Below are 16,040 nucleotides of genomic sequence, written 5' to 3' on the forward strand. Positions count from 1 at the left end.
CCTGTGTCAACATTTCCTTCCTTTTCAAGGCTGAGTACTACCCGGCTGTGTATATACTACCCATTTTGCTTATCCATCCGTGTAGCGTTGGCTTGCTTCCTCCTTTTGACGACTATGAACAATGCTGAACATGCTGTACAAATCTGTCTTCAAGTCCCTACTTTCAGTTTTTCTGGGCATATACCCGGGAGTGGAATTGCTGGATCATGTGGTAACTCTGGTTTAATTTTCTGAGGACCCGTCATACTGTTTTCCAGAATGGCTGTGCCAGGTTACATTCCCACCAGTGATGCCCAACAGTTCCTCTTTCCATATCCTTCACGATTTTTATTTTTTAAATAATAATGATCTTAATGGATATGAAGTGATATCTCATTGTGGTTTTATTTACGCTTCCTTCATGATTAGTGATGTGGAGCATCTTGTGCTCATTGGCCATTTGGAAATCTTCGGAGACATGTTTACTCAAGTCCTTGGCCCATTTGAACATTTTGTTGTTGAACTGCGAGATTAGAATATCAATTTCTTGAGGCCAGGAACCTGCCTTACTGTGCTGTCAATTCCCCAAAGCACTTGACACCCTCGTAGATGTTCAGTGAATACTCACAAAAGAATGGCCACAAAGGGTGATAGGTCAGAGGCCAATTGAAACTTAATTTGCAAAAGGATATGAAGAACATTTTCCAGGCAGGCGCAAGACCACTACCTCTGGAGGGAAGCCAGGAAACGAGTGAGGCTCCTGTTCCCATAACATGGAGATTAAGAGGTGAGGGGCAGAGAGTGAGTAATTCTTGGTCTTTATTTAAAAGGCGGCAAGGAGTAGGCCCACTTCCCACATAGCCCCTGAAACAGACATGCTTGAAGGTCAGGTGATGGATGTCAGGTGGACAGACAGAAATTGGAAGAGGGCAGCCCCAAAGCATTTGAGAAACCCTCAAGGGTGTAAGGAAGCAGAGCACAGTACACACGACAACTGTGCCCAAACACGTTATTACGGGCCCGGGAGTCACAGACCCCTAGCTCGAAGGCGGAACCTGTGAATGACCGAGTCCCAAACCTCTTAAACAAATGTAACATTTTGGGGTTTCTCTATTTTCTGGGAAAACAGAACGTGGTGATTGTAGGTTCAGGAAAAGGGACTGCCGCATGTAAATGATGTCCATGGAGACTTGGGCACTCTTTGCGTGGGGTTGTTGTGAGGATACAGAAATTAGGAAAGCAGGGAGCCCTGCACAGATCCAGGCTCATGGCTGGGGGTTGGTGCTGCTTTGGGGGCGGCAGCAGAGGGCACGCAGAGAGAGGTCTGCCCCCTCCAGGCCCGTGGGACGTTGCGCCTTCAGTGTCACTGGAGGGGGGCCTGAGGGATGAGATGGGGTGGGCTCATCTCTGCTTCAGTAGAACACCTTCTCCAGATACGCATTCAGGAACATCCCGGTGGGGTCCAGCTTCTCTCGGATGGCACAGAACTTCGAAAAGGCTGGGTACATTTTCTCGAAGTCCTTCCGGGTGCAGTTGTGGGCCTGTGGAAGCAACCAGATACAACAGGCCTTGTTCCCTGGGACTGGCATCTCAGTGGGGCTGCAACCGGGCAACCCTGAGTCTGTATGCCTGCATACATGACACTCCTATCCCCGGACACACGCACGCGTGAGCTCACCCACACATGCAGGCATGCACGCAAAATGCACCCATACCTACCCGTGCACGCACGTGCGCACACACGCCTCCAGGCATACGCCTGCACGCATGCGTGCACACACATAATGTAAAGACCCAAACAGGAGAGAGGAAGTTCTGGGAAGGTAAAGAAGGAAGGTGTTACAGTGTTTACATGAAACTCTGCATTCCCTTCGACACCCCCCAGTGTGACAGTGGAGAGGGCTCTGGCCTCAATTCTACTGCTAGTTAGTCAGTCAGTCCCATCATCTCTGAGAGACTCGCAGTTCCCTATCTGTTAAAGGGGTTCACGGACTCCTGCCTTATCCTCCTCATGGGGTTTCTATGGGAATAAGACGAGAAATTTCTCTGAACACTCCGAGGGAGTTGTCACCAAGTACTGAGCTGTTGGAACATGGATGCAGGGGGCAGCTGGGTCTGGGTAATGCGGTGGAACCCTTCCTTCTTGTGACTCACTCAGCCCCTGGATCCCAACTTCTGAGCCTCGGGCAGGCCGAGGACCAGGGAAGAGAGGCACCCTCTGGGGAACCCCCAGCTCACAGCAGCTGCCCGGCCGAGGGCCCCGTGAACCTCTCGCTGGCAAATCCTACCTTGGCCCAGTGGGGCCTGCCCCCGACCTTCTTCATGATGGTCTCGTAGGTCAGCCAGTAGTCCAGCCGGGGCACGTCCTTGCCATAGGGCCTGGTGGGGAGCAGAAGGAGGTGAGGCCCTGTCCCTGCCCTGAGCATCACAGCAGTGATGTGGCACCTTCTCCATGCCAGGCCCAGCACATGGCATGTGGTATAGAGACCAAGCCGGTGGCTCTGCCCACAGGACATGGGCAACAGTGCAACCTGAGGGTTTTTGCTCATTGCTCATCACCAGAGGGATTTCATAAAGGGTTGCTTCCTCTCACATATTTTATAGCTGGCATCGAAAATTACCATGAGTTTAAATATACATACACACGAACACATCTTTATGGTGTAACATATAAAATATGCCATCTTTTTTTAATGCCATGGAAATTCCTCCCTCCCTCCCTCCCTCCCCTTATTTCTTTGAGAGTAAGAGAGAGAATGGGGGAAGGGCAGAGGGAGAGGAGAGAAAAATCTCAAGCAGGCTCACTGAGCACGGAGCCCGACTCGGGGCTCGATCCCACCACCCTGAGATCATGACCTGAGCCAAAAGGAAGAGTTAGACGCTTAACCGACCGAGCCACCCAGGCGCCCCTACCTGTGCCATCTTTTTGACAAAGCCTAGGAATCTCTGAATCCCCTCATTTGATGTATGGATAGCATGGCCCTATCACCTAGTCAGTCAGTCCTCACTGCCCATCAGCCGAGTCAGACTTACTGGCAGAAAAAGTCTAGGTCAAAACTTTTTAAAAATTCAAATAAACACGACGCATACCCATGGCTACTTTCTCACTTCTGATCTGCATTCACAGATAAGGAGAAGATAGAGGGACAGACAGCTAAGGTTAAGCCAGAAGTTTGGTCCCTGAGTCAAAGAAGCTGCTTCCCATTCAGTGCATCTTTCCGAAACGCTCTTTTCTGGCTTTTCATGACACCTTTCTGGAACAATGCGTTCTTTGTCCCTTGGGCATCCTCTAGGTTTGAGGTTTTTACAGGCTGGAGAAATACATCATAGTAAGATTCAAGCTGGGCGGGAGCTATTTTTTTCTTTTGCAGAGTCAGAAGGGGCCTATTATCAATGAGAGGTGGGAAGAAGAGGCAGAAGGAAGACACATTTCGCACAGGACGTTTTTTAAGAGATGAACTTCTTAAACTGTGCATGTGTCATGGCCTTATCCTGGAGCCTGCTACGTGTAACTGACTAGGAAAAAGATAATGGCTCTGTGAGCATTCGGTACCTGCACAGCACCTGGGGGAGGTGGTCCGGAGGGGCAAATGCATCCAGGTAGACAGCTCGAACGGAGCACGATCCTCTTTTCTGCTAAACCTAAACCTGGCCTCAGAATCCTTCTCAACACAGCGTTCCAGGCTCTCAGAACCATCGACCAGAGTAGGCACACGAGATCGCATGCCTGAAAGATGGGTGGGGAGAGGGGTCCTCCCAAAGTGGAGGGGCTGCCTCCCGCACCCCACCCCTAGCCCCACCGCTCCCAGTGAGCCGGTCACCTGTACATGATGATGTTCATGTAGCAACTGTCCCTCTGGAAGCAGGGGCTTAGCAGGATGTCATCCCCGCGGGTGAAGCGGACCTCCACGGGGTAGTGGGCCACCATCTTGGGGTGGGCCTCCAGCATGGCCTTCAGTTCCAGCAAGGCCTCCTTGGTCTTCTCTCTGCACTCGGCCGGGGGCGGGGGGGACAGAACCCAGATCTCAGGGAGGGGCCTCCGGGAGCCCTCCCACAGGGCTCTGCCAGGCCCCCCAGCCTGCGCCGGGGACGGGGGCTCCCTGCGCGGAAGGGGGCCCACGCCGGTGGCTGCTCTCAAAAAGTCCTTCTCATGGAAGGGGAGCCTGAGAATATGTCTCCTGGGGAGCTGCTACGGCTCTTGGTTCAGCCCTGGGCCCCCACCCAGTCGCGGGCTCCCCTTGGGTGTCTGGCCACAGCTGTCCCACACGCCAGGCCTCTTCCTTTTCTGACAAGTCAGTCTGATTCTAATGCTTCCACTTGTTCTAATATTCCCCCTGGGATAGTAATGCCTCAGGCCTTGAACACAGTGACAGGGGCATCCCCTAAGCCCTGGGCACCATCACCCCCCTTTCCTGGAGAGAGACAAAGAGAGGCAGTCCGAGAGAAAGCTGTCCTGAGTTCTGGGGCCACAGACCTAGCCTAGGTCCTCAGCGGGCGTCCCTCCAACGGCAGAGTACCTGCCCCTAGCATGCCAGGCGGGCTCCATCCAGAAGCTAGGCAGGAAGGCCCACACTCCAAGCCCGTATGCTGTGACCCACCCGCGGGGCTGGAGAGGGACTGACAGGAGAACAGAGGGCTTTCTGTGACTGGTATCCCCTCACGGGAAGAACAGCGGTGTACAAGGGTGCCAGAAGGGGACTCAGCCTCCAGTGGGCCCCTCCTGATAATGGGTAGGACTGGGAACCTGGCTGACAGCGTATGTGCCGGGGCTGTGGCGAGGACCCAAGGGGCTCTCTTCAACCCAGACCCCCCGCAGGCTGGCCCGCACAGTTCCTACCTGGGGATGGCCCAGTCCTGGACGTGCTGCTTGAAGCGGCACTCATAGCTGAAGATCTTGTAGCTGAGGTTGCTGCTCTCCTTCTTCCTGGTGAATAGGAGCCAGAAGAAGCAGCGATTGATCCAGCCCACGAGGCCCGGCAGGAAGGAGCTGGAGGGGCAGCAACAGAGGGGCAATTAATAATCGTATTATCGGGGCACCTCGGTGGCTCAGTCGGTTAAGCTTCTGCCTTCGGCTCAGGTCGTGATCCCAGGGTCCTGGGATCGAGCCCCGCATCAGGCTCCCTGCTTGGTGGGGAGCCTGCTTCTCCGTCCCTGCTTGTGCGCTCTCTCTTGACAAATAAAATAAAATCTTTAAAAGAAAAGATAATCATATTATCCAGCATTTAGTGAGTCCCAGCGGTGTGCTTACAAACCATGGGCTGAGTTCCTTACAAACCTCTTTCTCTACGGACTCTGTTGCTTCCCCTTCTCCGGAGCTCAGAAACCTTCCTGGGGATGCAGATGTCACCCCACATCACCCTCCCAACCCTGCCAGAAGCCCCTTCTGGATAGCCCACATGTATGCCCCTACTCTGTCGCTGATGACTAGCTTGTTTTCAGTGTTTGGGTTTTTTTTTCATTCTTAATTGTGGCAAAAAATACGTATCATTAAATTCACCATCTTAGCCATTTTTAAGTATGATGTTGAGCAGTGTTAAGTATATTCACGTTGTTGGCAGGAGCGGAAATTCTGTCCCCAGGGAACAACTCCCCATGCCCCTGTCCCCCTGCCCCTGGCAACCCCCATTCTATTTTCTGTGTCCATGAATTTGACTGCTCTTGGGGCCTCACACAAGTGCAGTTGTACAGTATTTGCCTTTTGCAACTGGCTTCTTTCCCTCAGCATCTTGTCCTCCAGGTTCATCCATGTTGTAGCCTGTGTCAGAACTTCCTTCCCTTTTAAGGCCGAATAACATGCCATTTTAAGGAGAGACCACGTTTTGTTTATCCATTCATCTGTCTGACCCGCGGGCTGCCTCCACCTTTTGGCGCACTTGAATAACGTAGCTGTGAACGTGGGTGTGCAAATCTCTCTTTAAGTCCCTGCTTTCATTTCTTTTAGATACATACCCAAAGGGGACACAGGCCCTGAGGCTGGTTGCGGGGGCCTCCAGGCCCCGTTCATGAACCCAATTCCCGCCAGCTTGGGCTCCTGCGAGCTGAACTGGCTCCAATCACGTCGGTGGTAGTTCATGCCCTCCTGGAGTCACTCAAGACTCCCGGTCACAAGGATTGGTCTGGCTTCTCCCTGCCTGTGGGTGGCCTCTGCTTAGAGGCACCCTCTCCAGACACCTGTCCCTTGTTGCTTCCCTGCCGTCTCATTGCCTGTCAAAAATCCATCCCAGCTGCTCAGAGCACCTCGCGGGGGTTACAGGTAACAGCAGATTCAGGGCCTTTGCATCCTGCCCCTTGAAGGGGGGCACCAGAAGCTGTGAAGCTGAGAAGCGAGGGAAGTAAGGTCTAGGGAACACCTTTCATGCAGACTTAATACCGACTCCTCCAAACAACCCAACTGTTGCTGGAGGCTCTACTTTATTACTTTATTATTACTTTATTACTTTATGTGGGAAAGCCACAGCTTACAGAGTCATACAGCAGGAAAATGAAGGGGTGAGGATCAGAGTCCAGGTCCACTTGAATCCATAGCTCATGCTCCTCCCATGGTCCCAAGCTGCCGAGTTTCCTGGGACTCAGAAAGGGTACCTGGGTACATGCCGCAGGGGCGGGGTGGGAGAAGGGTGTCGTCTGTTTCAAGGCAGATGTTCTTTGGTGTCTCAGAGGCCACCTGGCCGTGGTGGGGCTTCCAATGGCCCCTGGGCACAGGGCTATTCTAACCAGAGGAGCTGAGCTTGGCCTTGGCCCTGGCTCACCCTCCAGGGACCTGTTCCCAACGGACAGCCTGCCTTTTCGTCCTGGTCAGCTCTAGCCACCACCATCACTCCTACAGTGGACCACCACTGAACTCCTCAAAGACAGGCACCAAGCTTTTCACCTGGCACTTCTTTCTTTCTTTCTTTCTTTTTTTTTTTTAAAGATTTTATTTATCCATTTGACAGAGAGCGAGCACAAGCAGGGGGAGCGGCAGGCAGAGGGAGAGGGAGAAGCAGGCTTTCCGCCGAGCCTGGAGCCCGACATGGGGCTCGATCCCAGGACCCTGGGATCATGACCTGAGCCAAAGGCAGTCACCCAACTGACTGAGCCACCAGGCACCCCTTTATTTGGTGTTTCTTACACAGATATTCGGGAGCCTCCCCTAAGTGCCAGGCACTGTTCGGGGCACTGGAGACCCAGTGTGATGAGGCAGACAGGGTCCCCACCCTTGCAGGGACACAGTGAGTCTTGTTGTGAAGCAGCCATTAAACCACCAAGTACAATCTATTATTCACTTCTCATTCCCACCCCTTTGGGCACGCAGCTTAGTGAGCGCCACAGAGCTGCCAGGGTGGGACGGGCGGACAGGTTTCCAGAAGCAGCTAAGCCAGAGCCACATGGGCTGAGCTTGGAGGTTGCGAAGCTCTCACAGAGCATCCACTCAGGCCAGGAAAGGGGCAGCAGTGATTTAGAGCCCAACTTATTTGGGTGCTCACTGGGCTCGGGCTCCCCAGACACACAGAAAGTTGCCGAGAGGCCATGATGGAAGGTGGAGAGAAAGCCTGACCCGGCATTTTCCACGAACTCCCATCCATACTCTGCTGGAGCAGTGGCCCCCCAGGCGGGCTTCCTCACGGCTCCCTGTCCCTTCCCTGCTCAGATGCAGTGAGTCCTGGCTTGCATTTCACTCTCTTAACACCTTCCAAGGGGTTAGTCACCCCAGCGTGGGTCCCAGGCGGTGTCACCTGTAGCTCCCCCAGCTCCCCCACCCTAGGGGAGGCCAGGCCCAGACGCCCGGATGCAGACCTATGGTGCTGAAGGTCTCAGCTGCGCCCAACGTCTAGGATGACAAGAACTCCAGCTAGTTCTGACCGTCCTGTCACCAGCCCCACCCTTGATGGGCTTTCATGCCCTTTTGGTAGGGAAGGATTTCTCAGTAAGACACAGAAGTCCCCAAGGTGAAAGAAGCGATGGCTAAATTTCACTATATTAACATTAAATACATCTGTACATCAAAAAAAGAAAAAGCCGTAAAAGTGAAAGACAACACAAACAGGGAGATGTTGCAACACAGAAACTGAGTGCCCAAAATATATCAATAAAACCCTACAGGGCAGTAAGAAAAAAAATACCCACCAAATTTCTAAAAAGGGCAAAATACATAAATAGGTGCTCCACAGGCAAGAAATCCGAAGGATCAATAAAATGAAAAACTGTGCACCCTTAGGAGTAAGCATGGAAATAAGAATTCAAAAATCACAGTAAGATACTATTTAATACATGTCACATGAAAATGTAAAATCCTGACAATTCCAATTTTGACTGGCTTGTGGAGCACAGAGAATCTGATAGCGCCCAGTGCCCAATAACCACTTTGGAGAACAATTGGATCTGATAAGGCTGAAGATATACTCGATGGCCCAGGAATTCCACTCATGAGTATTCCATGCATGACAAATTCCACTCAAGACAAAAAAAAAAAGGCACCAGGAGCAATAGTTGAGAATGCTCACAGTAGTATCATTTGTAACAGAAAAAAAAAATCCTGGAAACAACCCAAATATCTGAGTATGGATAAACACATCATGAACAGTGGAATAGGAATAATTAATAACTATCCATAGCAACATGGTAATTGTCACTATTGAAGCTGAATTACCAGATTTATTATTTCAGGATTCATAAAACTAAAAAGGGAATGATAAGCTTTATGCTTACTTCTTGGTAACCCCTTGGAGGCTGTGATTTGGGACTTCACAAAGAGCATGCCAATTGTACTCGTGTTGTTTCATTTCTTAAGCTGGTGGTAACCACATGGGCGCTTATCACATGATTTTTTATACTTTATGTTTTCTATATTATTTTGCATGTATAAACTATTTCAAAAAATTGTATGATGCAAAGTTATCATTCAAGGCCCCATGAAACCTTCCCCATCACTCAAGAGTTCCATGTCTACTGGCAGACTTGGGGCCTGAGCATGAGCACAGATTTTAGGTTGGGAAGGAGGTAGAAAATAGGACAATATGAGAAGATTTACATCATCTGGGGGCCAGAGAGTGGAGCCCAGGCATTGGTGTTTTTTAAAAAGCTCCTCAGGTGTTTTGAATGTACAGGTAGGGTGGAAAATCACTGCTCTAGACCCAGGACACTGAGCCAATTTGCATGCATAAAGGCCAGGGTGTCATTCTTCTTTTTTTAAGATTTTATTTATTTGTCGAGAGAGAGCACAAAGCAGGGGGAGCAGCAGGCAGAAGAGGGAGAAGCAGACTCCCCGCTGAACAGGGAGCCCAATGTGGGACTTGATCCCAGGACCCTGGGATCCTGGGATCATACCCTGAGCCAAAGGCAGATGCTTAACTGACTGAGCCACCCAGGTGTCCCCAGGGTGCCATTCTTCTGATGGACCACATCCTCAACAGCAAATAGCAGATGTTGAAAAAAGGTACCCTTGCATTCCTACCTGACCCAGAGCAGGAACTCCAGTAAATAGAATCCAATGGCATAGTCCCAAAACCAGGTGGCAGAAGAGGAGGGGGGCTGGGAAGAAGAATCTGTGATCAGTTCAGGGCCAGAGCTAAGCTGCCTTCATATATATACATACACATACACATACATATACACATACACATATACATATGCATATATATATATCTATTTAAATTTTAGTTAACATAGAGTGCATTATTGGTTTCTGGAGTAGAAATCAGTGGCTGCCTTCTGACCTATGCATCACAGTGTCCCCTGGAGAGAGATGTGTCCCAGGAGTGGCTGCATGTGTGTGTTTGGGGGGGGTGACCCACCTATCAGGACAATTGAGAGCCTCACTTCTTGGTGACACAGCCAAATCTCATGCCCCTTTCATTTCATGTGTATTTATGTATGGATTTATTTTGCACAAGACAAAGATGTGCATCTATCCCTCCTCTTCTGGACCCATGAAGCAGGTGTCCAGCGAACCCCGTGCCAGCCCCTAACACACAATGAGTGTCATTGCTTTTGCTTGACTTGTCCCATGAACATTCATCCTAAGTGATGGCTTTGTGTTCTGCTAAGAAGCAGCCCATTTGCTAAGGACATCGGGGAGAGACAAAACTATTGATTCCTTCACCGGTCCAGTTAGGGGTGGGAAAGATGGAGTGTTGGAGGGAAGGTGGAGGTGCATTAGACGGTTAGAGTATAGCCCAGCTGCCTTGAACTCTATCTTACCTTAACTTGTCCTGCCAATACTTCTGCTTCCCTCTCCCACATCTAGGCTGTCTCTCTTTTTTTTTTTTTTTTGCAAACCAAAACACTGCTTTATTGTCAACAGAACCTGCCTGGGGGAGTAGGGGATCCCACTCAACCCACAAAAGAGCTATCTATGTTCAACGGGCGTCTGGGGTTCGTGGGACACATGGGTCAGTGCAATGAGAACAGCTGGGGTGCCGCTGGGGCCTGGGTGATCAGCCACAGGGTCTGGGGGGCCAGCAGGGGGCGTGGGAGCCCCCGGGGAGGCAGGTCTCGGAGCCCCCTGGCTCATCTGCAGGAGGCCAGTGAGGGCGATCAGCTGAGGCCCACTGAGCCAGGCAGTGGAGCAGCCCGGGGATGGGGTGCCGAGGACCCAGGGAGACATGACAGGAGGTGGGAGCAGCAGCTTCAGAGAGCCCGTGACCTGCTGAGAGGCCTCCGACAGGTACAGGGGGACCCGCTGCCCACAGGGCAGCAGCGGGTCTGACAGAAAGACAGCTTCACGGCACACCGCCGGGAACCCTGCATCCCTGGGCGCATGCTCTCCGTTCTATACCCTGTGGCTGGGGCCAGGGGCCTGAGGTCCCGGCCTGGGGCTGCCTCACACAGCGGCCAGAACGAGGGATGACACAAGGTCCGGCCTGAGAAGGAGGCGCCTGACGCACAGCTGGGCCCCCACACCAGCCGAGGTCCTGCTTTAGCCTTGTAGCGGGGGTCCCACGGGGCTAGCACGGTCATCCTTGAGGGGGCCACCTCCTAGGCCATGTGGGGGGGAAGGGCGACTGGGGCTCCCGGGGACTGCACGGCAGCCAGGCCTGGGGGGTGCCCAGGGCAGCAGCTGCGCTCTCCGGGTCCAGGAAGGCCTTCGGGAGCGGGGCTGCGGGCTGTCCTGTGGGGGAGTCCCTGGCTGCCCCAGTGCTTCCTCTCCAGAGGTCCATGCCCCGCCGGGGTCACCGCCCGCCGAGGGGCCTCGTTCCATGGGCGCCTGCTCTTTGCCGGCGTCCCACAGCCTAGGCGGCCGGAGCAACATGCCGCGTCTGGGGGAGGGGAGGGCAGCGCCGGGCAGCACCTCTGCACCCCGCGTCCGCGCCATCCCTGCCGCCCGCGCCTCCCATCTCGCCCCTCGCGGCCTAGGCTGTCTCTTGACCTCACTCCTGCACATCCCTACCTGTGGTCACATTGCACCCTTATGGGCCAACTTTCCTTCCTCCTTCCACCCTCCCACTTCTTCTGCTTCTGTCCTCATTCTCAGTGATGTTCACTCTTGCTTTTCCTCTCACACCACACTGATCATCGGGACAATGACAAATGTCAGCCACCCTGGGGACTGCAGGCTCTGTATAAGGATGGGAATGATGTGTTGCTACCTTGTTGGTGTGGTCCTGGTAGATGATGCTGACGTTCTCACTGTGCGGGAACCACAGGAAGCGAAAATACTCAGATTTCTTCAGGTGGCTGTCCAAGTTGTTAAGAACCTGACCTCGGCAGGAGAAAGGGAAGACTGTGTTGGTTACAGGATGATGGTGGGAAAGTACTGGGAGTCAGGGCCTGTGGGTGCGTCAGTTTCTCCCCATCAAGAGAAAATACTTAAAATTGTCCTAACATTGTCAACTGACATGGAATGTGGCTTGTAATATGCCGGACTTTAAAATGGTCCTTTTGCATGTTGACTTCCCCAAGCAGCTCAGAGGATAGAAATGATTTCTTATTTGTCCTGGCTGGAACAATTCCTAGCCATATGAGTTTGGGCGAGGCACCTAACATCCCTGTACCTCACGTTCCTCATCTATAAAATGGGACTAATACCAATACCCATGTCGGGACTGGTATGAAGCTGAAACTCACTGACGGTGTCACAAACATGGTAAGCACTGTAGAGGTGTAAGCTGCTGCTGTTGCTACCCTCATATTGTCACCATTGTCATCATCATCCTTTACCCCCATAATGCCTAACACATCATAGGTCCTTAGAATCCTGCTCTACTATGACTCATCATTGCACTCCTGGAGATGACATCACAGAGCAAACCATGTCTCCCTAAAACCCATCAAGCAGATACAGGACAATTTCTGAGACATGGGTAGATAGATTGGGGCTTTGACAGGGAGCTGGGAGGTTGAGGAAAAGCAGCCCTGGTCTTGGAGTTAAGTTCTGGATTTGAGCCCTGGTCTTCAGCTTACTAGCTGCATGACCTTGGAGGAGCCATGTACCCTGAACTTTGGTTTTCCCATCAATAAAGGTGAGCATTTGTGCAATGAAATGACATAATCTACATCAAAGACCCTAAGTACAGTGACTGCCATGTGGCATGTGCCCAAGGAACAGTTTAGTTCTGGATTTGATCAATGCTGGGACACACACATCGATATACCAGTGCTATTCCCCCCCAAATCCCTAGCTGTGACTTACAGAAGCCCTCTGAGGTCTGTGGGTAGCATCTCCCCATCTGTAGAATGAAGACAGTAATACCTTTCCTTCCTTCCTTCTAGGGCTGTTGTGAGGAGCAGGGGAAATTATGGATTTAAAAGCACTTTATACGCTGGAAACTCAACATGTGAGGGAGGGAGGACAGAGTGTCAGGAAAAACAGGGGAAAAAAAACAAGAACAAACCTTATTGACCAAACACACTGTGGGGAATTTGGTACCTAGCAGAGACAAATGGCTGGATCCAATCATGCGTCAATACAGTGTCTAAAGAGTTTGGTGAGCTTGAGAGAGGCTGGCCACATCTGATCAGGAAGGAAGGTGAAGTCAAGATGAAGCACTGAGATGAACCCATCTAGAACTTAAGTTTGGTGTGTCTTGAGCGCAGTGGAACTTTGGAATTCTGGGCCTCTGTCATGACTGTCAGGGAGGCCCCCCAACTTGCTAACCAGTTCATGGTACAGCCAGGGATACAAGGGTGGGTGGACAATTGTTGCATTCAAGTGACGTGGCTGCCATCCTAACCCTCCCCCACCCCACCCCGACTCCAGCCTGTTGGTCCCCTGTCGTATTTCTGCAAATGTCTCCCCAGTTTTGTCTTGTGACCCACTGCCGCTGCTGTGATGTAGTACATGTCCTGCTTAGCTGTCACCCATACTCTTGCCCTGGCCTCATAATATCCCCCCTTTCTCATCTCTCCAGACAACATCTCCAGAGAACATCCAAAGCACAGCTCAGAAATCCCCAGCAGCTCTCGACTTCCTACGGAATAAAACCCACACAACTTCGTTCAGCATCCGTGACCTCCATCCACAAACACCGTCCGATACAACGGCCACTGGCCACAAGTGGCCATTGAGCACCTGGAAACTGACTTACCTGAACTGAGATGTATGTAATTGAAATGTTCCTCATAAAGCCATCTCCTCCCATTCTAAGTGGCTTCTACCTATATTGCATCCATCCCAGAATTGTACTGTAGTTATTGAAGCATCCGTCTGTCTCTGAAACTGGGCAACATTCTCTTATACGTCAGGGACTATCTCATCCAGCTTTGGTTCCCCCTGCTAGAGCAGAGATCAGCAAAATTTTTTGTAAAGAACCAGGTAGGAAATATTTTAGGCTTTGGGGGCCATATGGTCTCTGTTACAACTACTGAACTCTGCTGCGGCGGCATGAAAGCAGCCACAGACAATACATTAACAATGTGCGTGGCTGTATGCCAATAAAACTTTATTTACAAAAACAGGGAGTGAGACAGATTCTGCCTGCGAGCTGTGGTTTCTCAATCCCTTGCCTTAAAGCTGGCGGCACAATGCCTTGCACAGAAAATGTTGGAGTCACCACGCCGTATTTGAAGAGGAAGGCCCTTTCTTCTATGCTGAAGGCCCAGGAAAAGTTTAGGATGAAATCCCAGGGCCCCTGTCGCTATCACTTCCATCCTGACAGGGTGTTGGACCCATGGTCCACAGGACTCTCATGTGGGAAGCCTTTGGGCAGAGCTGATTTTCCCCCTGGGGAGAGCAAGGAACACAGCCTGCTGGCTTGGCCTGGAGGATGTGGCTGGGACACTGGAAAGGAGAAAACCCCCAACTCCTCATGGTTGGCATCCCGGACCCTCCCACTCTATTGCCCAGAATCCCAGCAGTAAATGTAATGGCATTTTCAGCTTCCTACCTAGAACGAAGTGATGAAGAGTCAAACCCCCATTACATTTTCTGCCTCTCTCCTGACACCAGCCATTTGTTTTCCTCCCTGCATGAGAGAAACAAGACATATCTCCCCCGCCCCCCAACTCACACACATAATTATAAGCTTCTAGAGGCAGGAACCATTCGTAATCAAGCTCTGGACTCTCCATGACCCCTGAGCACCAAGTGGTTGCTGAATGGTGGTGGAACAGTAACCCCCACCCCTACACACACACTGTAAATTAAACTCTCCCCTTCAGGATCCACAAACCAACCTAACTGGAGGAGGATGGTCCCTAGGATCATGGACTTCCTTGATCTGGCTTGTGTTTCCTGGGAGCACTATCACAACCACCTGGATCCCAAAGGAATCTCTCCCTTGGCACATTACTGACATGAAGGGTTCTAGAGGGTTCTGTCCCCCCCACCCCCGATTTAAATGTTGTCGGGGCATTGCTAAGTTGGCTTTTGGGAACTGGCTATCAGGCTGTGAGCTGAGGGCTCCAAGTTGACTGGGGTGGGGGGTGGGTCTCAGCCTCAGCTGACAGCCACACCAGGAAGTGGCTGTCATTCGGATGCTGCTGACCAGGTCGGTGACACACTGGGACCAATCCTGCTTCCTGGGGCGCTGCAGGAGGGGTGATGTGGCAGCCAGCTGTCCTTATCACATCTCATTATGCTTTGGGGGGCATAAAGGGCAAAAAGGTTGACAATTTTGAAAATCTTCTCGCCTTCTAACTGGTTGAGATCCCATACCGACCAAATGACAGGAGTCTAAAATGCTGAGACTTTGTCAGAAAAGCGGTGAAGGGGGCGCCTGGGTGGCTCAGTTGGTTAAGCTCGGCTCAGGTCATGATCCTGGAGTCCCGGGATCGAGTCCCACATCGGGCTCCCTGCTGAGCAGGGAGTCGGCTTCTCCCTCTGACCCTCCCCCCTCTCATGCTCTCTCTCTCTCTCTCTCTCTAATATATAAATTAAAAAAAAAAAAAAGCGGTGAAGGCTGCCCCTTTCTTGGCACCACGAAACTGGATGAGCCAACTTACCCTGCCCCACCTCCCTGCATCTAGAAACACTGATTCCAACTCTCCTTGGGGCCCAGAAATGACCGTTTCCCCTCATATAGCTTTGACTAGCATTCAGAAATCATGTTGTAATGTATTTAAGGGACTCAGTAATGTTGTATCTGAGATGGACCACCACACAGCATGGGTGGGAGGAGATGGGGAAAATCCCAGGAAGGATGGATTTTTAATAAACTGCTAATCAGCTGACCTTGAGTTACCTTGTACTGAGCACTGCCATGTATTTTGTGGATGCTGGGGAACCAGAGGCCTCAGATAAAATCCCCGCCCTCCAGAAATGAATCACCGAGCAGCAGAAGGCGCGGAGGGACATTTCAAGAAGCAGTGACAATGTCCATGAACAAAGCAGAGTGACCAGCACCCCTAGCCTCAAAGTGCAGCATTGATTGGGATTCTGGGCTCTACCCACACAGCAGGTGTCTCTGGGTAATACTCTCTGTGAGTAAAGTCAGAGAGAGGAGGCATTGGGGTTGCCTCTCTCTGGCACTCTAAAGAAAAGCAAGGGCAGAGGGTTCACCTGCTATGTTTCCTTGAGTCCTGACAACATCCCATGGGGACAATGGAGCTCTTTTTTTTTTTTTTAAGATTTTTTATTTATTTATTTATTCATGACAGACAGAGAGAGAGAGAGAGAGAGAGAGAGGCAGAGGGAGAAGCAGGCT

The 16,040-nt window shown here is 51.5% G+C and overlaps 1 protein-coding gene and 1 pseudogene across 4 annotated transcripts in view; both read right to left on the reverse strand.

Annotated features, from left to right (window-relative positions):
• Positions 1-459: 459 nt before the first annotated feature.
• The window catches only part of LOC113924112 (L-gulonolactone oxidase), a 32,675-nt gene continuing 17,094 nt past the window's right edge, over positions 460-16,040 (reverse strand). For 2 of the 4 annotated variants that reach the window (XM_027597414.1, XM_027597415.1), the window contains exons 7-12: positions 11,547-11,654; positions 9,413-9,489; positions 4,817-4,966; positions 3,801-3,965; positions 2,268-2,358; positions 460-1,520 (exon numbers count right to left, since the gene is read on the reverse strand). In XM_027597414.1, coding sequence (XP_027453215.1) covers positions 1,392-1,520; positions 2,268-2,358; positions 3,801-3,965; positions 4,817-4,966; positions 9,413-9,489; positions 11,547-11,654 — 720 coding nt within the window. In that variant the 3' untranslated portion in view covers positions 460-1,391. Of the gene's footprint in view, positions 1,521-2,267; positions 2,359-3,532; positions 3,707-3,800; positions 3,966-4,816; positions 4,967-9,412; positions 9,490-11,546; positions 11,655-16,040 lie in introns of all 4 variants that reach the window. The other 2 variants (XR_003520537.1, XR_003520538.1) reach the window with 2 other exon arrangements.
• On the reverse strand, positions 10,317-11,376 carry LOC113924461 (annotated as a pseudogene).

Source organism: Zalophus californianus, chromosome 2, assembly GCF_009762305.2.
Source record: "Zalophus californianus isolate mZalCal1 chromosome 2, mZalCal1.pri.v2, whole genome shotgun sequence".
Classification (NCBI taxonomy): domain Eukaryota; kingdom Metazoa; phylum Chordata; class Mammalia; order Carnivora; family Otariidae; genus Zalophus; species Zalophus californianus.